At 44.2% G+C, this 25,142-nt stretch overlaps 1 protein-coding gene and 1 long non-coding RNA gene across 3 annotated transcripts in view; one reads left to right on the top strand and one right to left on the bottom strand.

The window, feature by feature from the left end:
• GALNT18 (polypeptide N-acetylgalactosaminyltransferase 18) overlaps positions 1-25,142 on the bottom strand; it is a 332,754-nt gene that overhangs the window by 88,966 nt on the left and 218,646 nt on the right. For both annotated transcript variants that reach the window (XM_054699371.1, XM_054699372.1), the window contains exons 4-5: positions 2,113-2,296; positions 312-509 (exon numbers count right to left, since the gene is read on the bottom strand). In XM_054699371.1, the coding sequence (XP_054555346.1) occupies positions 312-509; positions 2,113-2,296 (382 nt within the window). The remainder of the gene's footprint in view (positions 1-311; positions 510-2,112; positions 2,297-25,142) is intronic.
• Positions 9,587-17,301, top strand: LOC119255474 (uncharacterized). Its single transcript, XR_005127477.1, has 3 exons — positions 9,587-9,913; positions 14,401-14,532; positions 17,210-17,301. It is a non-coding gene; the product is annotated as an uncharacterized LOC119255474 (long non-coding RNA).

Here is a 25,142-nt window from a genome sequence, read left to right on the forward strand (position 1 = left end):
GTCTGCCATGCCATGTGAGAATCTCCCTGGCCGGCTGGGAATCAAACCCGCGCTGCAGAGGCTGTGGACAGCTTCACAGTGCTGTGCTCAACCCGCTGCACCACTGGGAGGCCCTAGTGGCCATGATTCTTTCAAAAGAGATCATCAAAGCCTGGAGCAGTGACTTAAGTTTACTCATAAATCCTTTCCATGCCCCGGCCCCATCTGACCATGCTGCCATGGGACTGGAGTTAGAGGAACGAAGGTTGGATGGGGAAGGAAGCCCTTGCTGCGAGGCAAGGCCAAGAGAGCCATGGGTAAGGAGGCTTTACCTGATCGGGGCAGTGGAGTTCTCAAGCTTCCACCAGGCCTTGGGGGGGTTGAGGTAGCGGCACCACAGCTCCCAGTCAAAGCCTTGGGCAGCCAGAGGGTACTCTTCTATCTCAAAGTTGTCATATTTGATGTTGTCAAAGGATGGTGAGATAATCCGCTTCCGGTTCTCCTTGATGCGGGTGAGGACAGGCTCAGCCCTGAGCAGGAAGGGGCGAGAGAAGAGTAAGTGCTTCTAAGGTGGACAAACATCAGACTGGCCACTTCAAAGCTCCTCCCCCCGCTGAGAGAGGAAGGAACACCTGGCCAGGGGACAGCTGTTCTGCTCCTGGGAAGGGTACCAGCTCGCTGCCCCCCAACCTAATCCCCCATACTTCTGTGTTGGCAAGAGTCCTGGCTACCCTTCAGCCCATGCCAGGCTGAGCTGATTTTTAGCGCCTTAGATCCTTGTGTCTGCTCACTTTCCCTTTTCCCACTAGAAGGAAAATCAAGACTTGAAAAAGAAGAAAGGAACAGATCTGAGGTTCTGTGGGAAGCTTTCAACTTGGGCTTTGATTTTGCTAAACTTCAGAGTAGCAATCTGGAGGAAAAGACAGAGGTTGGCAGAAACAGGGAGATGAGAACAAACCTATTTTCACCAGCTCCGTGACACCATTGCACCCCCACAACCCTTCTTCCCCACTCCCAAAGGAGAGTGGGAGAAAGTGGTCAGAGCTTTCCCAGGGAGCCCCTGTGGGTACCAGGCAAGAAATATGTTGGCAGACAGGAATGATCAGCTTCTCATTAATAATGCATTTGGTGCATAATTGTTTATTCAAATCAGCTTGAAATAGTAAGTGCCCCTCTCCTCTTCTGGCCATAAATTCAGTGAAAATGCTTTTTTAAATAGTTACAAATGGCAAACAGGGACTTCAACTATAAAAAATGGCTGCATTGCTGACATAATTCTGGCCTGTTATATAAAAGTATGCCTGAATTTAGCCATGCTGGGTGAGTGCCTGGCTACTCCTTCCTGCTAAAGTCCCTGCTCACCTCACTCTAGGGAGGCAGAGGATGGTACCTGGTGCTGGGGAAGAGGGCAGACCCTAGCCCCATCAGGCACAGTGGTTTGCAGTGTGGTACATTCAGTTATTCCCAGGGTTAGGCCCCCAGCGCCTAGGCTCTCTGTAAAACCACACACAGCACACCCTCCAGTCCCTTGGCCCTGCGGGGATGCTGACACCAGTTCCCCCATCCCAGAGCAGTGGCAGTCACAGAGACCTTGAATCTGTTTTCTTTCCCCACCCTGCACTTAAGCAGCCATAACCTGAGAAAGAAAGGACTAAGATCTAATTTCAGCAGTAGATGCTACCTCTGGTCTGGCCTCTGGGGAAGCCAGGGCACCTTTGACATCAGCGAATTTAGCTCCCTTTGCCCACTTGGTGTTGGCCCTCTCTGGGTGGTTTCTGCTTCATGTCTGGTCCAGCTCTCCCTCTCCTGGGGCTTGCCACCCTATCCATAGTGGAACTGGGACTCTGATTTGCTCTTGCATTTACTCCATCCCAGATCTTGTCTTCTAGAGGACCACGTCAGGTGAAGTCACCCCTTTAGACACTGTGCTTTCCTGTTGACCCTTGGGTCTGCCCCCCAACCCCACTCCAAAGCACAAGCTCCACTGCCTAGGTTGCTCACATGCCCAAGTACCTTTGTTCCAGAATTCTCTCCTTTTCCTACATGGCTCAGATTCTACCATGCTTTGCTCCCATTTGAGCCAAAGCCCCTAGGGCCACACTGGGAGTCCTCCTGTCTACTGAGGGCACTTACCAGCCCACATTGAACTCCACATGGGCATCAAAGAGTGCCACCACGGGGGCAGTGGCAGCTCTCCAGCCACTGACCCTGGAGCGGATCAGGCCTTCCTGCTTGCTGTGGCGCACGACTTTGATGAAACCAGGCTTCTGGCCGTTCACCTTGTCCACATACTCTGTCAGCTTCTCCTTCAGTTCCTCTGTTAGGGAGAAAATATATAGTTAGCATAATGGGGGTGAGGTATGGACTGGGAGAATCCACATAATCCTAGTGAACAATCTACCTAGAGCGATATGTAAATTTAATGCAATCCCCATCAAAATACCAACAATATTCTTCAAAGAAATTGAACAAAAAATAGTGAAATTTATATGGAGCTATAAATAACAACAGCAATTTTGAGGGGAAAAAAAGGAGAGAAATGTGTTATCTGACTTTAAAATATACTATAAAGCAGCAACAATTAAAACACTATGGTATTGGCATAAAAACAGTCACATGGGTCAATGGAACAGAAAGTTCAGAAATAGAGCCATATATACACATCAATACTTAATTTATGATAAAGGAATCATGACTAGGGAAGGAGAGTCTCTAACAAAGGGTGCTGGGAAAACTGGACAGCCTGTGTTAAAGAATGAGGTTGGATCACTCTCTAACTTCACACACATAAACAAATTCCAAATGCATTAAACATTTAGATATAATACCTACAACAATTAAAATATAGACAGGATTTTTTATTTATTTATTTATTTATTTATTTTTGCACCAGGGACCTTTCTTTGCTGGAGACTGTGTAAACCTAGCAGAAGGCTCACCGAGGAGACAAAGGTAAGCTGGGAGGCTTGCCCATGCCGGGCGCCTTCTAGCCTGCAGTTCCAGCCCAGAGGGGAGCAGCACCCACCGCTGGGGCAGACCGGGCGTGCAGGGGAGCACGTTCCCACATCGCCATTTTGCAGCAGGGACCTTTCTTTGCTGGAGACTTGTGAACCCAGCAGAAGTTCCCCAGAGGAGCCAGTGGTGAGCTGGGAAGGTCGCCCAAGATGCCGGCCAGTACCAGCAACACACTGTCACAAGGAATACGGCAAATTAGAAAACAGGCAGTAGGGAGTAGAAAAACCACATGCAACCCAGCAACTCCTCAGCAAAAAAGCACACGGCAAAAAGAAAACCATCTACCAGATTGCAACGACAGTAACTTGGAAGAACTTCTGAGCCTTCCAGATAGAGAATTTAAAATTGCTGTGATTAAAAAACTGACAGAAGTCATAAAGGAAAACAATGATAAGGGGAAAATAATTAATGACCAGAAGAATGAAATTGAGTCCCTAAAGAGGGAAGTAAAAGAAATGCAGGAGATCAAAGAATTAATGGAGACGCTAAAGAACTCTGGGAAAAGCAATGAAAGCAGAATAGATGAAATGGAAGAATGAATAAGTACTCTTGAAGACACAGAAATAAAAAGAACTAAAACAGAAAAGGAAGGAGAAGTACGAAGGAAAAAGAACGAAGAAAGACTTTGGGAACTATCTGACTCCATGAGGAAAGGAAATATAAGAGTTATAGGAATCCCTGAAGGAGAGGAGAGAGATGTAGGAACAGAGAAAATATTCATGGATATAATTGAACAGAACTTCCCAAACGTGAAGAAGGAGCTGAAAATTGATATACAAGAAGCAAGAAGAACACCAAACTTCCATGACAAAAGGAAAAATACAGCAAGACACATAATAGTAAAGCTCCCAAGAATCCAAGACAAGGAAAAAATAATGAAACTAACAAGAGGGAAGAAACAGATAACATTCAAAGGGAAACCAATCAGACTGACATCAGACTTCTCTGAAGAAACACTACGGGCAAGGAGAGAGTGGAGGGACATAGTCAACAGACTCCAAGAAAACAGATGCCAACCAAAAATACTCTATCCCACAAAGCTCTCCTTCCTCTTTGAAGAAAGAATAAGGACCTTCCCAGACAAACAGAAACTCTGGAATTTTATTATGACTAAACCCCCACTCCAAAAAATACTACAAGGAGTCCTAAAGCCAGAACCTCAGAGGGACGAATAACAACAAAAGAAGGCCAAAGAAAGTTATTAAAAGAATAAATAAATAAAATCAAAGGAAAGACAAACACAATGGCAAATACAGATGCTAACATATCAATACTAACTCTAAATGTAAATGGACTAAAATCTTCAAACAAAAGACACAGAGTTGCAGGCTGGATTAAGAAACAAAACCCAACCTTTTGCTGTCTCCAGGAAACACATTTAGCTGCAAAAGATAAAAATAGACTCAAAGTTAAAGGATGGAAAACAATTCTACAAGCAAATGGACCAAAAAAGAAGGCAGGAACAGCTATACTCATATCAGATAAAACAGATTTCAAACTTAAAAAGATAAAAAGAGACCCCAGTGGTCGTTACATTACGATCAAGGGGACAATACTTCAAGAAGAAATAACATTCATTAACATATATTCACCAAACGAAGGAGCACCAAAATATATCAGACAACTATTGGCATCTCTGAAAACAGACATCAGAGAAAACACATACGTAGTGGGAGACTTCAACACACCACTATCAACAATGGATAGATCAACAAGACAAAAAATAAGTAAAGACACTAAAGCTCTAAATAAGGATCTAGAGTGATTGGGCTTAACAGACATATATAGAACACTAAACCCAAAAAAATCTGAGTATACATTTTTCTCAAGCGCACACGGATCATTCTGTAGGATCGATCATATACTGGGGCACAAAACAAACATCAACAGATACACCAAGATTGAAATCATACCAACCATCTTTTCTGACCATGAAGGCATCAAACTAGAAATAAACCATAAAAAGAAGGCAAGTTACTCTCCTACCTCGTGGAGATTGAAACCCACACTACTGGAAGTCCACTGGACTAACGAGGAGATAAAAGAAGAAATTAAAAAATTCTTTGAATTGAATGACAAGGAGGACACCAATTTCCTAAATGTATGGGATGCAGCAAAAGCAGTAATGAGAGGAAAATATATAGCAGTAGATGCTCATATCAAGAAACAAGAAAGAACTCAAAGAAACAACCTAATCTCAAAGCTCAAAGATCTAGAAAAAGAACAACAAAAAAACCCCAAAACCAGTAGAAGAAAAGAAATAATAAAAACCAAAGCAGAAATAAATGAAATCGAAAGTAAAAAAAACAATCCAAAAGATTAATGAAACCAAGAGCTGGTTCTTCGAAAAAATCAATAAAATAGATAAACCCCTAGCCAGGCTCACAAGGGCAAAAAGGGAGAAAGCACAAATAAATAGTATAATAAATGAAAGAGGAGAAATCACAACGGACACAGCAGAAATCAAAAGAATAATTAATAACTACTATGAACAGTTATATGGAAACAAGTTCAACAATCTAGAGGAGATGGACAAATTCCTACAACTCTACAATCACCCAAAGCTAGATAAAGAAGAAATAGAACACCTAAACAAATCAATTACAATTAGCGAAATTGAAATGGTAATCAAAAATCTCCCCAAAAACAAAAGCCCAGGACCTGATGGATTTACAAATGAATTCTACCAAACATTCAGAGACGAATTGGTGCCTATCCTTCACAAACTCTTCCAAAAAATTGAGAAGGAAGGTATAATACCTAACACGTTCTATGAAGCCAACATTACACTAATACCAAAACCGAACAAGGACAACACAAAAAAAGAAAACTATAGGCCAATCTCCCTAATGAACACTGATGCAAAAATTCTCAATAAAATTTTAGCTATCAGAATCCAACAGTGTATCCATAAGGTAATTCACCATGACCAAGTAGGATTCATTCCAGGGACACAAGGATGGTTCAACATCCGAAAATCAATCAACGTTATCCAACACATCAACAAAAAGAAATATAAAAACCATATGATAATATCAATAGATGCCGAGAAAGCTTTCGACAAAGTGCAACACCCATTCATGATAAAAGCCCTTGAAATTCTTGGGATACAAGGAACATACCTCAGCATCATAAAGGCCATATACGACAAGCCAACAGCCAGTATCATTCTCAATGGTGAAAGCTGAAAGCATTTCCATTAAGATCTGGAACAAGACAAGGATTTCCACTCTCACCACTGCTTTTCAATATAATATTGGAAGTCCTAGCCAGAGCAATAAGACAAGAGAAAGACATACAAGGAATCCAAATAGGAAAAGAAGAAGTCAAACTATCACTATTTGCAGATGATATGATAATATACATAGAGAACCCCAAAAACTCCATAGAAAAACTAAATGAACTCATCAATCAGTTCAGCAAAGTGGCAGGATACAAAATCAACATGCAAAAGTCAGAAGCCTTCCTATACACAAACAATAAATCTGAAGAAGAAGAAATCAAAAAAACCATCCCCTTTATTATCGAAACAAAAAAAATCAAATACTTGGGAATAAATCTAACAAAAGAGGTAAAGGACCTTTACAAAGAAAACTATAAAACACTGTTAAAAGAAATAGAAGAAGATACAAAGAAATGGAAAGACATCCCCTGCTCATGGATTGGAAGAATAAACATTATTAAAATGGCCATCCTACCAAAAGCAATATACTGATTCAATGCTATTCCAATAAAAATTTCAATGTCATTCTTCAAAGAAATAGAACAATTATTGATGAAATTCATATGGAATCACCAAAAACCCAGAATATCCAAAGCTCTCCTGAAAAAAAAAGAAGGGAATGGAGGCATCACACTCCCAGATTTCAGGCTATACTACAAAGCCATAATCATCAAAACTGCATGGTATTGGAACAAGAACAGACACACAGACCAATGGAATCGAATAGAAAATCCAGAAATAAACCCACAGATTTATGGTCAACTAATATTTGACAAAGGAGCAAAGAATATGCATTGGAGAAAAGAAAGTCTGTTCAATAAATGGTGCTGGGAAAACTGGGTCGCTGCATGCAAAAGAATGAAGCTTGACTACTACCTCACACCATACACAAAAACCAACTCAAAATGGATTAAAGAACTAGACATAAAACCTGAAAACATAAAATACATAGAAGGAAATATAGGTGAAACACTACGGGATTTGCACATCAAAGACATCTTTACAGACACATCACCCAAAGCAGTGATAGTGAAGGCAAAGATAAACAGCTGGGACTACATCAAATTAAAGAGCTTCTGCACAGCAAAAGAGACAATAACAAAAACAAAGAGAAACCCCACCAACTGGGAGAACATTTTTGCACCCAACACTAATGATAAAGGAGTGATCACAAAAATCTGCAAAGAGCTGATGAGACTCAACAACAGCAAAGAAAATAATCCAGTCAAAAAATGGGCAGAAGAGCTAAAAAGAAACTTCTCTGAAGAGGAAATGCAAATGGCCAACAGGCATATGAAAAAATGTTCAACATCACTTGTCATCAGGGAAATGCAAATCAAAACTACCATGAGATACCATCTCACACCAGTGAGAATGGCACATATTAAAAAAACTAGCAACAACAAATGTTGGCGAGGGCGCGGAGAAAAAGGAACTCTCCTGCACTGTTGGTGGGAGTGCAAACTGGTCCAACCACTATGGAGAGCTGTGTGGAGATTTCTGGACCTACTAAACATAGAGCTTCCATATGATCCAGCAATTCCACTCCTAGGTATTTACCCAAAGGACACAGAAACATTAATTCCAAAGAACACCTGCACCCCTATGTTTATAGCAGCACTGTTTACAATAGCTAAGCTTTGGAAACAACCCAAATGCCCCAAAATAGATGACTGGATCAAGAAGATGTGGTACATATATACCATGGAATATTACTCAGCATTCAAAAAAGATAAACACACGCAATTTGCAGCAACATGGATGGCGCTGGAAGGGATCATGCTCAGCGAAATAAGCCAGAAAGAAAAAGAAAAATACCGGATGGTCTCACTCATAGCAGGAATCTAGAAAACTTAAATAAGGGACCAGGAAAATGAATAACTATAAGAAAGTGAAAATCAAAATCAACAAAAATCTATGAACCAGAGACACTTTGGGGGGGGTGGGTGGAGGGAGGGAGGGATTGGGGTCAAAATGGGGGGTTGAAATTGTATGGGGAATATAAAAATAAAATTTATTATAAAAAAAGGAAAAAAAATAAAATATAGACAGAAGAAAACATTGGTGATGTGTTTCATGATACCAATGACAAAGATGTTTTTGGAGATTTGACTCCTATGGCGAGGGTAAATAAAGCAAAAATCACCTTCTTTTTACACAGCAAAAGAAAATACAACAAGATTAAAAGTACATTCTATTAAATGGGAGAGAATATTTACACATTATATAAACTTCAAGTGGTTAATACCCAAGATAAAAAAAAAAAACAAACATACAAATAACAAATAACCCAACTGGTAAATGGAAGGCAGATGTGAACAGACCAGAGAAGATATCCAGAAGGGCAATACATATGGAAAAATGTTTATCATTTCTTTTAATAAGATAGATGCAGGTGAAAACCACTGAGATATAATCTCACACCAGAGAGAGAATGTCATGTATTTAAAAAAAAAAAAAAGCCAACAACAAGTGCTGGCGAGGATGCAGAGGAAAAAGAACCTTATTACACTGTTGGTGGGAATGTAAAGCGGTGCAGCCATTTTGGTAAATGATCTGAATTTACCTTAAAAAACTTAAAATGAAAATACCCGATCCAGCAATCTCATTCCTGGGTTTCTATCCAAACAGCAAGAAACCATCAATCCAAAAAATTATATGTCATGCAATGTTTATTGCAAAATTTTTTACAACAGCTGGCATATGGAAACAACTGATGTGCCCACTGACAGAGATTGGATCAAGAAGATATGGTAAATCCACTTGTGGAATACTATTCAGCCATAAGGAAAGAAGAAATGTTGCCATTTATAGCATAATGGAAGGAGTTTGAGGGAATTATGTGTGGGAAAGCACGTCACAATGACCAAGACAAATATTGGTCTTGGTCAATATTACACACTAACCAATATTATAAACAATACATAGCAGACAATTCAACAACGTAAGATACTTAAAAAAATAAACTAGCGGTTGTTAATAAATGAAGTGAGGTTTCTGAGGTTAAGATGGAGGGGGCAGGAGAAAAGATCAAGGGGATATAATGGATGGTGGGATAAAGAGCTATTTTTAAAAAAAGCCACATATTCATCTCATCAGCTTAGCAGCTTCCTTCCTCCTCAGTACTCCCCACTTACCCTCCCCTTCTCCCCAGAGAAAACTCCATCTTTGCAGACCACAGCCTGGGATCCACTTCTGCCTGGGCCTCTGCCTTTCCAGGAAATGTGACCAGAGCTGGGCTGGGTGAGCAGTGGACATTGGTTAGCTGCCTGCTAAGGCTGAGCCTGACTAAGTGTCCTGTTCCTCTGCTTCTTCATAGTAACTGTGAATGGGGCCTGCGGGCACAGGTCATAATGGCTGCAGCCACTCAGCAGCAGCCTCCCCAGCCCCCAGTAAGTGAGGACACAGCAGCCCCTTCCATTGTGTTTTTCATGACAATCCCTTTCCCAACAAAGATGACTTGAGCGGGCGGTGAAATTATCCCACAAGCAGCCACAGCCCGTAACCAGGACTCAGTTCTGCTCTTTTCCTGTCTCCAGCACCTGCCTCTCCAAGCCCTGTCTGGGCTCCCCCAAGACAAGCTGCCCATTGAGGGTGAGATCAGGCTGAGGCAGCCAGCACAGAGGTGGTATGGGATTGGTGGGCCCCGGGCAGCAGCTCACTGTACAGGGAGGACAGCGTCTAACGCCACAACAGGTATTTTAATTCTGCATTGTGACCTGTTTCTCAGCCAGCTCTTGATGTCCACAATGAAGTGCATGTATTTTTCACATGAGAAAGAGATGACTTTTTGGTGGACTGTCACGGGTTGTGGTATATCTCCCCAGAAAAAGATATGCTGAGGTCTAACCTACAGTAACACAGAATTGACCTTATTTGGAAATAAGACCTTTGTAGATTTAACCAAGTTATGATAAGTCATTAGGCCTAAACCATTGTAACTGGTGTTATTATAATAGAAGGAAATTTGATACAATGACATGCACACCCAGAAGAAAGACAATGTGAGGAGAGAGAAAGAGAAGACAGCCATTGACACATGAAGTAATCTCTGAAGTCAACAGAAGTAGGCAAGAGGCTTGGGACAGACCCTTGCCCAGCACCTTCACCTTGATTTTGGACTTCAAGCCCCCAGAACTATCAGATAATTCATTTCTGTTGTTCCAAGACACACAGGTTGTGGTTCTTTTACTTAGTGGTCTCAGGAAACTAATGTGGTTGTTATGAAGATTAAATGGGACTAACATGTGAAAACTGCATAGCACATAGTAGATGCCTTCTATGCCTATGGTCAGCCACCTCTTTGCTGAATTCAATATTTCTAAAGATTTACACTGTTTCTCTGAATGTCAGGATGTTTTTTCCTGATTCTTTCCTGATTCCAGTGTCTTTGTTTTCTGGTCCTTTCAGCTTCTGCAAAAGTGAGGAGCATATGGCCTTTGTTGTCACTTGGGTCATCTTTTTAAATATGTGACCTTGTGGGGACACCTGTGGGGGCAGCAGGAAGAACAGAGGGGGTGTCAGTTGTTCTCATTCCAGTCTGGAGAAAACTCAGTTGACTCTTGGGGCTGCCACCAATACAGCCTCTCACTTTAGCCAAAATGAAAATGACCCCATAATCTCTGGCTGCAGAGCTGACTGGGAAGCCTGGGGAGGCTGCTGTCTCCCAACATCAAGTGAGAATAGCAGATAGTGGGGGAAAACTCAGTGTACCCCAACCACTTACAGGGTCTTCAAGTATGGTTGCCAGGAGGTCTCTTAAACCATTTACTGTTTCATCACTTCAAAGGTCCACCTCACTTATATTCTTTCTGAAAATTTTAAATAGAGCTCAGTAAAGCCTGATATTTGGGTTTTTGAAGGTGTCAGTTAAACAGTAAGTACACAGAACTTGGAGTGAGAACTGGGTTAAGTACCAATGACCTGAGCAAGATCCCTTCCAGCTCCATCCATGTTGCTGCAAATTGCATGAGTTTATCTTTTTTGAATGCTGAGTAATATTCCATGGTGTATATGAACCACATCTTCTTGATCCAGTCATCTATTTTTGGGCATTTGGGTTGTTTCCATAGCTTAGCTATTGTAAACAGTGCTGCTATAAACATAGGGGTGCAGGTGTCCTTTTGAATTAATGTTTCTGTGTCCTTTCAGTGAAATAAGCCAGAAAGAAAAGAAAAATACTGGATGGTCTCACTCATAGCAGGAATTTAGAAAACCTAAATAAAGGACCAGGAAAAAGACTAAGTATAATAAAAGACTAAGTATAATACTTTATAAAAAAAAGTACCAATGACCTGATAGTGTCCCCTCCCCACCCCCAGGCAGGACATACCTGTTCCCTCCTTCCCTCCCCATGCCTCAGGCGAGAAGCAGACAGAGACCACTGTTACTGAGGTATTGCTGGGCAAGGGCTGTGGGTGACTGCCAGGCATGATCCCATGCATCCTACTTCTCTGAATTCACATCTTGGTATAGATGCTTCTCACAGTGAATCTGCACTGGTCCTGTGACAACAGGGTGCACTAGAAGGACTTATGAACTGCCAGGCCTAGGCCTCGGGAGGCCTTGGTATTTCTGATCACTCTCTTGTCGCCTGAGTATAGAATCTGGACTCAGTTTCCTTGAGGCCAATGAAAGGCCCATGGAGTCCCAAGTCATTTGGGTCACCCCACTGAAGCCCCAGACATGTGAAAGAGGCTTTTTTGGCCCCTTTCGTCATCAGCTGACTGCAAATGCATGGTGGGGGTGGGGGACGGCCAACCCTTGTAGAGATAAGTTGCCCTAATTGCAAAAGTCTACCAGCCATAGTGGTAGATTTGTAGGCCAATGAATGGCTGCTGTTTTAAGCCACTAACTTCAGGTGTAATTTGCTTTCCACAAAGGCTAACAAGACAGAATCTATTGTGCTATTATGGTGCTGGGGGTTAATGTAAGACTGTGAACTCATGATACACAGGAAATGAAGGCAGGCATAGGAGAATGAGTGTAGAAGGTGGCAAGCAGGAGCTGAAAAGGTTTTGCTTCCTGTAGGACCTGCTTACCTCCTTGTATGTTTGAGTTCTGTTAATAGTGAGCTAGAATAAAGGTTTCTGGAAGATCAGATCAGTGAAAAATTCTGTGTTTTCCCAAACATTTGCTACAGAAAGGATTTGATCAACAGAAAGGATTCCTTTAACCCTAATCAAGCAACTGCTATAAACTTTTTTCTGAAGCCTGAAATATGCTAGATAGCACTGACTCAATCTTTGCCAAGAACCTTTATCTAGATTTCCATGGTTTCCTTCAGCTTTTGTCAACTGCCAAAGCAAGAAAGAACTATCTCAAAAGGACTTCTGCATCTATTAGAAAACTGTCGCATCTATTAGATACTGTCTTTGATATTTTATATACAATATATAGGTATGTGATAAGTGTGATAAGTACCTCTGTGACTCTAAGTGAAAACATATAATGAAATGTTGGTTTTCTTTATACGTAATGACAAACACATAAACCATCGTATTTGCCTTTTTGCTAAGGTGGCCAGGAAGCTCAGAGAGAAATATAATGAATAATCTCAGGGTTCCATCAGTATTTTTACTTCTCTGCCTTTGTTAAAAGCTTTGATTTTCAAGTCCTAGTCTAAAGGTACATTGTCTTTTACTTTTTTGTTCCTTTATAAGCTAGCTTTAAACATTTTTTTTGAAATATCTATAAAAAAACTTTTAATAAAGTGCCTCTGTAGGGTAGGACAAAAATATAATTGTAGAAAGAAGGGTAATGCTGTATTTCATGTTTGTTTTAATGTGTTGGGAAAAGAGGAGGCAGGGAGTCTGCTCTCTGTGACTTTGCCAGATTCAGAATCAATGATGGAGCTGTCGATAGGCTGCATTCACAGAGAAATACAATTTGCACCCTGCATGGGGCCAGGTGTCATCCTGCTCGTGTTGCTCCTCCAGCCTGCTCCTGCTGTCCACAAATCCTGGCTCTGCTGACTTTTGAATGACCTCTGTAAATCAGCACTCCCAGAAGTCCTGCTGGTGAAACACCATTCTCCTCTTAGGAGGTCACAGGCCATTCTCTACTATCCCCGTCTGGCGCTTCCGCTCAGAACCAGTTAAAAGCAGGCTGCTTGCCTATTCTTACTCTTTCAGGCTTAGATGCCAAATAAAAATGCAGAACTTACTTGCCTGGTCAGACAGAGCACTTTCTCCCCTTCTCCCCATCACATACATACCTCTTGTATTGCTCCCATAAAAAGCAATTCACTCTTTGGGGTGACCCCCAGAGAAACAAAATGCAGGCTGAGCAGAAGCCTGGTATCAATGGTTGTTTATCTGATTTAAACACCTAATGCAGTACTTCTTATCTGTTGCATAAAGGAAAATAAAGGACCAGGAAATTGATGCCTGAAGAGGCTTTGCTCAGAAGGCAGTTGCACAGGTTTCCTTGCAAAACAGCCTGGCCAGGCTGGTGGAGGAGAAGCTGGTGCAGCTCCTCATCTTCTCCTCAGTGCTCAGATGATCATTTCCCAAGGGGGCTGTGTAGGTTTAGAGGACATAGCAGTATGTCCATTCATTCATTCTCAAATACTGCTCATTATGTACCCAGTATTGATCTAGCTGCTGTGGCTATAGCTATGAACAAGACAGTCTTACAGAACTTCATTCTATGGATGTTTAAAGGCATGTGATGTTCTCTACTGAGAGGGAGAGTGACTGAGCATGGAGGGGAGAGAGAGAAAGGTGGAGAGAGAGAGGGAAGAGGGGAGAGATTGACTTTTGAAAAAGAATCTCAGAAACCAATTCACTGCTCTGAGACACCGAGGCCTCTTAAAGGACAGTGCCTCCTGGGCCTGAGAAGCAGCGCCCGGTACGTTTGGTGGGAAGACGGGTTATAGGCTGAGCTAGAAGCTAGAAGCCCCATGTTCTCTTACTTTCTTATAGCAAAGTGGTTCTCAGCATCAATCCCTCTCCCCCTTCCCCAAGGGGATATTTGGCAATGTCTGGAGGCAATTTTGATTGCCATAAGTGGGAGGGTGCTATTAGTCTACTGCCAAACATCCTTCAACACACAGGACAGCCCTCCATGAGAACTCACTCTCCAGTTCAAAGTGTCAATAGTGTCGAGTTTGAGAAATTCTGTGTAGCTCTGAACTGACCGTGAAGGCCCCATCCAGGTAATCTGAGCATGTATTCTTGCAGCGTTTTCAAACTGGAAGCCCCAGCGCTGCATCTACTCAGGGACACGTTTTCGAGGGCCTGCCAAGCATTCCTGCTTGGTGAGAATTGGCTGGAGCTGAGCAGGAGCTGTCCCCTTAGAAGGCATACTAACAGGTACTGGCCGGCTTCGCGGGTGAGCTGACGTGGCAGCCCCACAGGGCCTGCACTCAGAAGGCCTGTGCATGATACCCCTGACTCTGGATGCCCTGCTCACATCCCCTGGGCACTTACCTCCCCCCCACTCCGCTGGCCTCTGCTCTGCTTGAGGACTTACTCTGACCACAGGTGTGAATTTAGCCTGCCCTGAGCACTGTGGAGTTTTATCTACAGTGGTTTCCTATCCACAGAGCTAGTGCTCTAGCAGGGCAGATAAACATTCCATGATATGGACTGAAATGTGCCCCATTCCCAAATTCATAGGTTGAAGTCCTAACCCCCCAGCACCTGAGAATGTGGCCTATTTAGAAACAGTCACTGCAGCAGTTATCAGTTGAGTTCATATTGGTGTTGGGGTTCCTAACCCAAAATGATTGGAGTCCTTGTAATAAGAAATTCATATAATGACAGACATACAGCAAGAACACCATGTGACAACAAAGGCAGAGACTGGAGAGATGCATCTTGAAGTCAAGGAAGGCCAAAAGTTGCTACATACCCCTCTGAAGTCAGAGAGCCTGAGGCACACACCTTGACCTTGGTTTCCTGGCTTCCAGAACTATGAAACAATTTCAGATGTTTAAGTCACCAAACTGGTGGTGCCTTTTAACAGCACCTGCAGGAAATGAATGTACCCCAGCTCCTCACCCCTAACCCCTGCCAGGTGGCAATGCTGTGAAGCTTCAGTTTGTGACCACTGTTTACATTTTTGATGACTCAAGTCTCTCTACCTGTATGCCTTGTCCTCTGACCTGGCTAATGTTTACTAAAAGAAATAAGAGTATGGCGCGCAGACCTCTCCTGCCGCCCGCTGCTCCCCTCAGCAGTGTACTTCGGTCCTTCTGCCTGCTCTGCTCCCCGCTCTGGCTCTGGTGAATTCTCTCACCCTCCCACGCTTCTGACTGTACCCAGTGCTTGTATAAATAAATAAATAAATCTTTAAAAAAATAAGAATAAAAATGAGGTATCAGGTATTTTTCTAAGGGCTTTGCACCTATTATCTTACTGAATCCTTTTGACAACCCTATGATGGAGACACGATGAATCACTCCATTTTGAAGGTGAGGAAATTAAAGCACAACATGACCTGGGTAATAAATGGTAGTCAGGATTCAGATCCATTCAGTCTGTCCTGGGAGTCTACCTCTTCACCCTACACTGCTGCCGAGTATAAGCTGGGCTTACACTTAAGCTGGGCTGCTTAAGAACAGCTTGTTGAAAACACAGGCCTCTGGCTACCACCCCACAGAGTGACTGTGTAGACCGGAAACCTGAAATTGTCTTTCATATAAGCTCCCCTAGGAGATTCTGCTGGGGAGCCAAGCTTGGTAACAACTGAAGCCAGCAGGGTGGAAAAAGCCTCTTCTGGAACATGCCATTCCAGCAGTAAACACTCCTCAGACTCCACCCCCCATACTTGCCCAGGGTGATTTGTCAATTTGTCTCCCACACCCATGGGATCTTCTTCCTGCTTTCCTTTTTCCAGTTGGTTTCTTTTCTCCAGTTGGCTACCCTTGGATCTTGCCACTGTAATTCCCTGGGTGCCCCCTGCAGAGGGCACTGATTTTTGTCCCCTCTGTCACCTCCACAATTTCAAGCCAGTCCTGTCTTTCTCTATCTCCATGTTGTCCCCCAAGCCTAGTCTGGATTTAGAGTTGCCACTCCCTCCCTCCAGGGGGAGGGTAGTGTGAACACCCCTCACTGAGAAGAGCTGATAACTGCTAGTCTCCAATGGTACTAATTTAAAGATTAAAAAGCACAGCACATTTTTGTTTATTCCTCTAAGCGTGAACAGTAGCTGGTCTTCCTCAGATCAGAAGATTAACTGGCTTTCCTCTAAAGCCATTTAGGGCCATTGAAACACAAATGATATGTCAACACACTTTAAATGAGAGATTATTCATTAGGATGCAGTGGTTGTCAAACCTAGCCAATCATCCACTTCACCTAAGGAGCTAAAATATAGATAAATAGAGATGCTACCCACTCCCTAACTCTCTGAAGAATCCAGAGAGGGGTTCTGGACTCAGACAGTCCTGCAGATGAGTGATGGGGAGCATGGCTTAGACAGCTGCCACCCCAGTCTGAGCCTGGAACTCTAAGCTCTGGGATAGCTTTGTCTTGTGCATTTCACTCTGAGATCACTCCAGACAAGCTTTCAAATCCTGGATGGTTTACAAATGCCTTCCACGCAGCTCATTCTTCTGTCCGATACACTTAACAGCTGCACTTCTGTCCAGCTCCTTTAATAGCTGCACTTCTTCAAAGTCAATTGATAGTGAAGTAGATTCAGGATGGCCTTAGATGGTTCTCTTTACTCAGGGCTTAAGGAATGGCTCTGTCAGGAGCCCCACAGATGGCCTATAAAATATGCCGATGGGTGCAGGCACTGTGTCATAATCTTCGTGGAAAACCCAAGCATTAGTGCAGTCTGAGCAGGTTAGAGAAGTCCCAGAACGACCCTTAGCAGATCCAGTCAGCTGTTCCCGGGTCTACTCTTTCAGGTCATAGCCAGGCATTAGTGACCAGCCCAACCCACAGGAACCACGACCTCATTAGCAGGGTCTTCAATGCCAGACTTTCAGCATCCCCTAATGTCCTCTTATCAGCTACAAAATGACTTATTTTCCTATAGATCCTGTGTCCTGCAACAAAATGGTCAGAAGGGGTTTCTGAAGATGACTGTGGCAGATGATGGTAAATGGTCCCCTGACCAGTCAGGGATGTGTTGGGCACTAATCCTCTTTCTCTCTTTCTCATAACAACAAAAGCAGACAAACACACCTGATAAAATTTGCCATTGTCTGTGGTGTCAACATCCCCACATTAGCTGCTTTCAAGATACTAATGGACGCCACTGACGTTGCTGGGAGGAGATGGGCTGGGTTGGGAAAGGGTGTTTACTACCAGTTTTCACTGGTCCGGCCAGCCTGGCACACTGGTGCTGGTGCCCAGGGAAGGAAGGCTGCAGCTCTGTGTGCCTTCCCCCACTTACTACATAATGGTACTTTGTGCTTGGTACTTTTCACCAATTCATCCTCTTCTGAATTCATTCACCCAACAATTATATCTTAAGCACCTTAGAAGTACCATATATTACCCCAGAGTCTAAGCTTACTGAAATCACACACCACTCTGCAAACAATGACATTTATAGCTAATGCTGATTTATTTAGTGCTTCCCACAACCATATTTTTCTCATTCAATCCTCTCCACAATAACATTGTGGAGGCAGCTAGTGCTGTTCTCGCCATTCCACTGACTAGGAAGTCAGAGCTCAGAGGGGTAGAGGGGTTTTTCAGTGTTCCAGAACTAGGAGAGGGTGAGTTAGGATGCAAACCTTGGCATCCTAGCTCACATTTAATGGCACTCATATTATCTTCAAATGACAAAGGAGAAAGAAAACTCCAGGATAGGCCTTTACATGACATACCCAAGATGAAAAAATGGTAAGGAATGAGCAAGGATTCAAACTCAGATCTGCCCAACTGCACAGCTTTTGCTCTCTGTCACCATCCCATGTCTTGGGCCTCAGTAGCATTCTATGATCACTGATTTTTTTTTTAAATCATGTATCCTTAGGCCCCCAGGGAAGGAATTAGAATGACAAACTCAGCTTCCTTTTTGACTGGCAGGCTGACAAGAGTATTCACACAAAATCCAGTTTCTCTGAGATAAAAAACCCTGAGTAAGAAAGACCACAAAATGAGGGAAGAGGACCTAGGTTTGGGTGAGCGTTTCCTAGGATGCTCACTACTCACTTTGACTTTCACATTATAATTTTGCCTAAGAAACCCAATGTGGACCATGGACATAAGATTGCCCGAAAAACTGTGGATGTTCAAGATCCATGATCCCACCCCACGCTCTTCAGCCCCAGGCAGCTGTTTCTGAATGCCCACTTTCTCTTTGCTCCTGACACCCCAGACCTGCTCATGATCACAAAACTGGTCATCAGCACAGTCAGGGAGAGAATCTAGTGCTTCCTTTCCCAGGGCCAGGCCCAGGCCCAGGGTTTGCTATTCATCCACTGTGAATAATTTGGAAAATAAAGATCTGAAAAATGGACTAAGAGAAATCAGTGTCTTCGTGGACTAAATGGACTTGGAAAAGGGCCAGTTTGCATTTGTGCTCCCTGGGGCTGTGTGAGAGGGGAACCCCTGTCAAGTAAGGTGGGCAGCAGCCCAAATGCTGTGAAATTACTTAAAAGGCATAATACACTCCTGCTACTTTGATTGCTTTCAGCAGGAACCTCAGGGCATATTAAAAATGCTGTGACTGGTGATTAACATCAGCCAAGTCCAGGCACGGTGGATGGACTCCAGGTCCAATTCCTTTAATTCAGAATAACAGCACAGGCCCTTGCCTTGAGCTTCTAGGGAGGGCACAACTTAGAACAAGTCCTGATGATGTCCCATCACACAAAAGGGATTCCAGGACAGCATCCCCAAACCTCCTGCCCTTACAAGAAAATTCAGTTGCCCTTAGTAATTAAGCCAACTTGAATTCTGGTGCTAATTTCTGCTTTTATGCAAGGCTTGGAAAGTTTAGAACATTGTCTGGTTCAGAAACTTGATGATCAAATCTTGACTGACAGCCCAAGAGTTTATGATTGTAAGTCTAAAATTTCAAGATTCTGATCCCTAAAGCTGATGACTCTTGGATTCTAACTCGTATCACCTGAGATCCCAGGAGTCTAAGCTTCTGTAAATGCCAGCGTAATAGCTCCCAGTCCCTCCATTGCTGTTGGCCTGCAGGATCCAACATACTGGTCCCTTCTAGCTTCTCAATCCCCTCTGCAAAACTCCATGATCAAGTCACTTTCTCACACATGAAGAGCTTAGTGTGTCACGGTACCTTTGTACCAGCTGCCCTCTCTGCCTGGAACATTCTTCCTGCCTCATCTGACCCAACTCTAGTTCTTTAGGAAGTCCTTCTTCACATGCAGCTCTCTCAACTGGAGGAAAGGTTGGGGAAAGGAAGGGAACTGTTTTCTGCTTGAACACTGACCAGTCGCTTGAAACACTGACATGATCCAGGCAAGCAGTGGGGATATCCGGACATCAGGCCCGGAGATACCAAGTCCTGCCAGCACAGCCCAGAGCTTCCTGGGACGAGAGCTAAGGCTTGCACAGGCTGTAAGTCAGTGACGTACTTCTGCAAATCACTGCTGCTCAGGCAGTGTGACTGGTGCCTCAGCCTGGCGGATTCATGACTGGGAGACTTAGCGGGCTTCGCATACATATTTATACCGATGTCTGTGCTCACATTGGGAGGTTTGATGCTCTTTCCCTGAGCCAGCAGAACACCTTTAGGCAATTTATTCTCCAAGTAACCAGATTCCATGAAAGGTGGGTGACAGACACACTCCAAGGGCTCTGCCCTCAACCTTTGAATTCGTATTTCTCTACTGAGCACAAGGGACTATGGTGCTGGTGCACGGGTGAATTGGTGGTGGGAATTCTATGGGGACTACACCTGAGACAAGAAAGCAAACATTGTACAAAATGAACAATAATATAAAATATAAATAAATTATTTAAAAAAATAAAATGAACAAAGTTTAAAAAAAGAAAAATGTCATGTAGAGTAGAAAGGACAGAGGTTCAGTGGGGAGTCAGACCTCAGTTTAATTCTCAAGTGTGGCCATTTGTCAGCTGTGTGACTTTGGGCACATGGAAAGTTCTCTGAGCCTCCTGTTTGAGAGATGGGAATAATGCTATCTACTTCTTTATAGGATTCTGTGAGATAATGCCTGGCATATTGAAAGTGCTTAGGAAGGGTTAATAATATTTGTTTGTTAGTCTGAATTCCTTTGTTTCCTTCCTTTGAAAGGAAGGTGACTAGGCTGGGGGCAGGAACACCCCTCTGCATTTTTTGAGAAAACAAGGCCGGAGCTTCCACAGACACAGGATACTGCAGGTATTCCATTAGGGCCACTACCATCTGGCACTCCATATTCAGTCCCCATCCACTCCCCTCCCCAGCTTGTCATCCATTTATTTAACAATCCCCTAGAAGGCAATTTCAATGTGCAAGGTACTCCTAAGGGCTTTATTTTTGTTAAGTCATCTAACTTTCATAATGACTCTATGTGGAAGTACTACTAGTAACCCATTTTATAGATGAGAAAATGGAGGCACCAAGAGGTTAAAAAACTTCTCCAAGTTCAAATCTTTACCAAGTGGTAGAGTTGAGATTCCAGACTTGTTCATTCCCAGCACAACAAACCTGCTCTGTGCATGGCAGAGCAATCTCCCATGACTTTGAAGGAAGTCCCCAGGCAAAAAGATGCAGACCCATGCAATGGGAGGTGAGCTGCATCCACCTAAGGTGGCAAGACCAGAGACATGGCACAGCACTGATAATTTTGCCAGGTGGTCTGGATTGGGGTGTACCCAGCACTTGGAGGGGCTACCATAGATGTCTGTTTTGCTCTAATAAATATAATGAATGAATGAATCATGTTTTGGCCCAATGCTTTCTAATAACCAAGATGTCAACTCCCCCCAAAAGATTTTGATTCCCCTTTTCTTTAGTTCTCTCTGCCCCTTTGGCCCCAGAGCCCTCATGTCCCACTGGACTGTGAGCTCCTTGGGAAGGAACATGGATCTTCCTTGTGTCCATATCCCGAGAGTCCCACCAGGCCTGGCACACAACACGGAGGTTGTCGGCTGCCGGATATACCATGGATCACAAGTTCTCAAACTGAAATATGAGAATCTGTCTGGAAAATACCCAGAAAAAGTCTGCGGTCCTGTTGCTAAGTCTCACAGCTCTGCAGAAGTTACTGATCCACTCTGCCTGGATCCTGCTTTCTGAAGGTTGGGTAATTGGCACTGTCTGTGATGTGTCGGCACGTGGGCTCCCTGGGGATTTATTTCTCACATACTGTCCCACTCAAACCTTATGGGACCCTGTGAGTTGATCAGCATTATGGCCATTGTTCACAGAAGGAAACTGAGGCTTAGCAAGAGTGAGATTCTTTCCTACAGTCACATAACTCTTGAATGGCAAGGTCCAGACTGAGTCCCAGAGCCAGGACAGGCTTTGTCAACTCCTTTGTCAAGGTCATTGCTGACCTTTCTCAACCTTTGTCTGCTCAGTGCACTTAAGGAGAAATAAAATAACAATGGAAAATGGGTCATCCTCTCCCAGAGCAGCCTTTCTGCTGAATGCTGAGCTTTCAGCTGGCATCTGCTGCTTCCTTGGGGTCAGCTAAAACTGAACCAGTGCTACTCCCTCAACCAGCCTGTCTTGGCCATGGTATCTAGACACAGCTAAGTACTGAGGATTGTACATACATACCAGGCACTGTCTTATGTGTCCCACATGACTTATAGACTGAGTCCTCACCTTGATTTAGGAGGAAGGGACCAAGAGGATCCCTATGTTAGAGCTGAGAAAGCAGACTCAACTGGCCCAGCATCTGTGGTGAAGACTGATCCAAATCACATCTGTCTGATCCCAAGTCCAGAGCCAATACCTAGTCTTCTAATATACGGACCTTTTATAGGGCAAAGCAGACATGGCGAACTCTGGCTCCAGAAGCAATGCCACGTTGGCTGGGGCATGTCTATCAGGGAGGTAATATTTCTTGCATTCCTGAAGTAAGTTTCATTGGAGGTAGATAAGTATTACTGAGCATCTCTATGTGTCAGCCACTGCTCTAGATGTTGGGGCTAGCTCAGAGAGCAAGCTATGCTCCCTTCCCTCAAGGAGCTCAGAGGGTATGAGAAGGGATCAACAATATGTGGATACGTAAGTGGACATAGTCTACGACGTCAGGCAGTGAGCTTGTGCCACATGGATAAAGCAAGCACAGGGAGGGGCAGGTAGTGACAGGAGGGGGGTCCAGTATTTGTGGTCTCTAAGCAGGGGAAACACTAACCACAGAGGGACACTGAGGAGGAAGTTGTTTGTGTTTGGGATACCGGCTACCAGAGACACAGTTCTGGCTGCAGGAGACCTTCCAGCCAAGGGTTAGGCATGCAGTCTGGCCCCAGGTAGGGCCTGGGATTCAGAAAAAGGCCCAGGACTGAGAAGTGAGGCATTCAGTCATCCTGGCAGAACATGCCCAGATGAATGGAGTGGGGAGGCTCCTGAAGGTAGAGCTGGCCTTCAGGCATTCCTCTCATACCCTCTCAGCCTGGGGCTGCCCAGCCTCAGCCTGGAAACCGAGCAGCTGTGGGTCAGAGTCAGGGAAGGAGCAGCACTGTCCCTCGGGCAAAGGCCTCCCTACCTGTGCTTCAGGTTCCAGAAGGATTGAAAGAGGCTGGAATTGAGAGGCCTCCCCAGTAGCGCAGTGGTTGAGCGCTGGGTTACAAAGCTGCCTGCAGCCTCTGCAGCATTGGTTCGATCCCTGACCACCAGGTGAGGGTCCCACATGGTGCGCAGACCTCTCCTGCCGCCCGCTGCTCCCCTCAGCAGTGTACTTCGTCAGTCTGCCTGCTCTGTTCTCCGCTCTGACTCTGGTGAATTCTCTCACCCTCCCTTGCTTCTGACTGTACCCAGTGCTTGTATAAATAAATAAATAAATCTAAAAAAAAAAAAAAAAAAAAAAGAGGCTGGAATTGAGGGAGACTCTTAAATCCAGGCTTGGGCCCTGGGTGGGCCACTGTCCTTGGGGTTTGGCACAGCGCTATCTGATAAAATTCACTAAATACTTTAGACTGCTGAGGCCTGCACTGGATCCCACATGTGGATAAAAACTATTGCTGGAAGCAATTGTATTTTTAAGTTCAGAGCCTAGGACTAAGCAGCTCCTTGCCAGCACCTCAGGAGGGCTGTCTTTGACTGCTTCTGGGTGCCATCCCAGGCCTCCTAAGCTTCCTTGCCCACCCTGCACAAGTGTCTCTTTCTTTAAAACTAACAAAAGCAGAGCCCTGGGCCTAGTGATGCTATCAGAGCACAGGACACAGGTAAGCTCTGGCCGGAGACTCCAGCACAGAGGCTGAACACTTTCCCGAGGAGCTGCCCTCTAAAGTCTGCAACCGTCACAGCCAGCGGGCTGCTGGCGTTGGTTTTGCCAGGCCTTTCAGAATTATTGATTTTTTTCAGACCCCTGCATTTCAGCAACATATATCACCACCTATCTCTAGAGAGACTGACTTCAGAAACCCAAGAAATATTACTTCCCTCATAGACATGCCCCAAATATTGAAAACATCACTCTTCCTCCCTTCCTGTCCTCTTTGTGCATCTTTCATTCACGTGTCCAACTGGCAGAGATTTACTAAGCGCTGGGCATGCAGAAGCCCATACTCCATGCTGGGGATCGAGAATAGGTGGGATTTCATCCTCCAGAAGCTCAGGGTGTGGTGGGAGGAAACCGTTACACAGATCAGGTTAATGCATTGAAATAGGGTCTAAAAGTGCACTGGAAATACAGTGCAGGATAGGTCAACTTTTACATTCTTAAGCTTGTCTCAGATGGATGAATGGCTTTGCTAGAAAGATAAAGGGACAGCAAATAGTGTCTCAGACAGAAAAACATAAAGGCTGGGTGGCATGCATGTGCAAGCATGTTGGGAAATGGTTAAGTTGTAGGCAGTGCCAAGCGTGGGCTCGGCTGAGCTTGGGGTTGCAGTTTAAGAAAGGGGAGAGGATGAAAATACACGAGTGGCAGGTGGGTAGCAAAGGGCCTTGAAGGCCAGGCCGAAAACTATTAAGGAGTTGGAAGAAGTTGGAGTCCCTTTCTCCTACAGGTCTTGGAAAGATGAAATGAAAAATCAGGTATGGTCTTTTAACAGTTTGTTTATTAAAAAATGTACTGTAACTGCCCCATTCCAGAAACCCTAGTAAGTGAGGTTTTGGTGTTGCTTTTTGCCCCCAACAATACAGGCAATAGATTCCTCACTCAGCTCTAAGCCTCAATCAAGCTTAACCCAGGTCTCTACCAAAGGTGCTGGGGTCATTCCTTCAGCAGGCAGGACATGGATAGATGTGCTGGGGATGGCACTGAAGGGTGGGCCTAGACTGGCCTCTGCCAGGGTCATTGAGTCCCTTCCTGACCTCATCCTGACCATTCCCAGGAGGCACTGGGTTCCTTGCTCTCCCAGAACATGCAGAGTTAGAGCAGTCAAGCCTAACGTTCCCTCCATGGAAACAATTCCTGGGTGACCCAGGTGTGTGCCAGCCTAGCATGGAGCAGGATACCCAGTCTTCTGAAGAGCAATGAGTCAGGCCCGTAGTGGTCAGCCTGCAATGGTCTTCAGCTTCAAAATCTGAGCCTTTTGTCAGTTTTCTTGAATAATCCACTCATTCACTCAGTGAAAATATGAAGGACATGGTGCCAGAGGCTCACTCTCAGGGAAGACCCAGGCCCTGCTAACCTGGACTGCAAGGCCCCACAACAGAACTTCATATACAGAGAGAAAGTTCCTGTGTCTCTATGACTGGTGTGCAGAGTAGCCAAGACATCTACAGCAAAAGCCCTGGTCACAGTGAAGTGGCTGTATCTGCCTAGAAGCAGAAGAGATGGCCTGAGGGGAAGCAGGAAAAGGGCAGGAGAAGGGAAATAAACCCATCTGAGCATGACTGTGTGCTGGGGCCTCATCTACAGCAT

Source organism: Talpa occidentalis, unplaced genomic scaffold (genome assembly GCF_014898055.3).
Source record: "Talpa occidentalis isolate TD23 unplaced genomic scaffold, MPIMG_talOcc4v2.1 talOcc4.3, whole genome shotgun sequence".
NCBI lineage: Eukaryota > Metazoa > Chordata > Mammalia > Eulipotyphla > Talpidae > Talpa > Talpa occidentalis.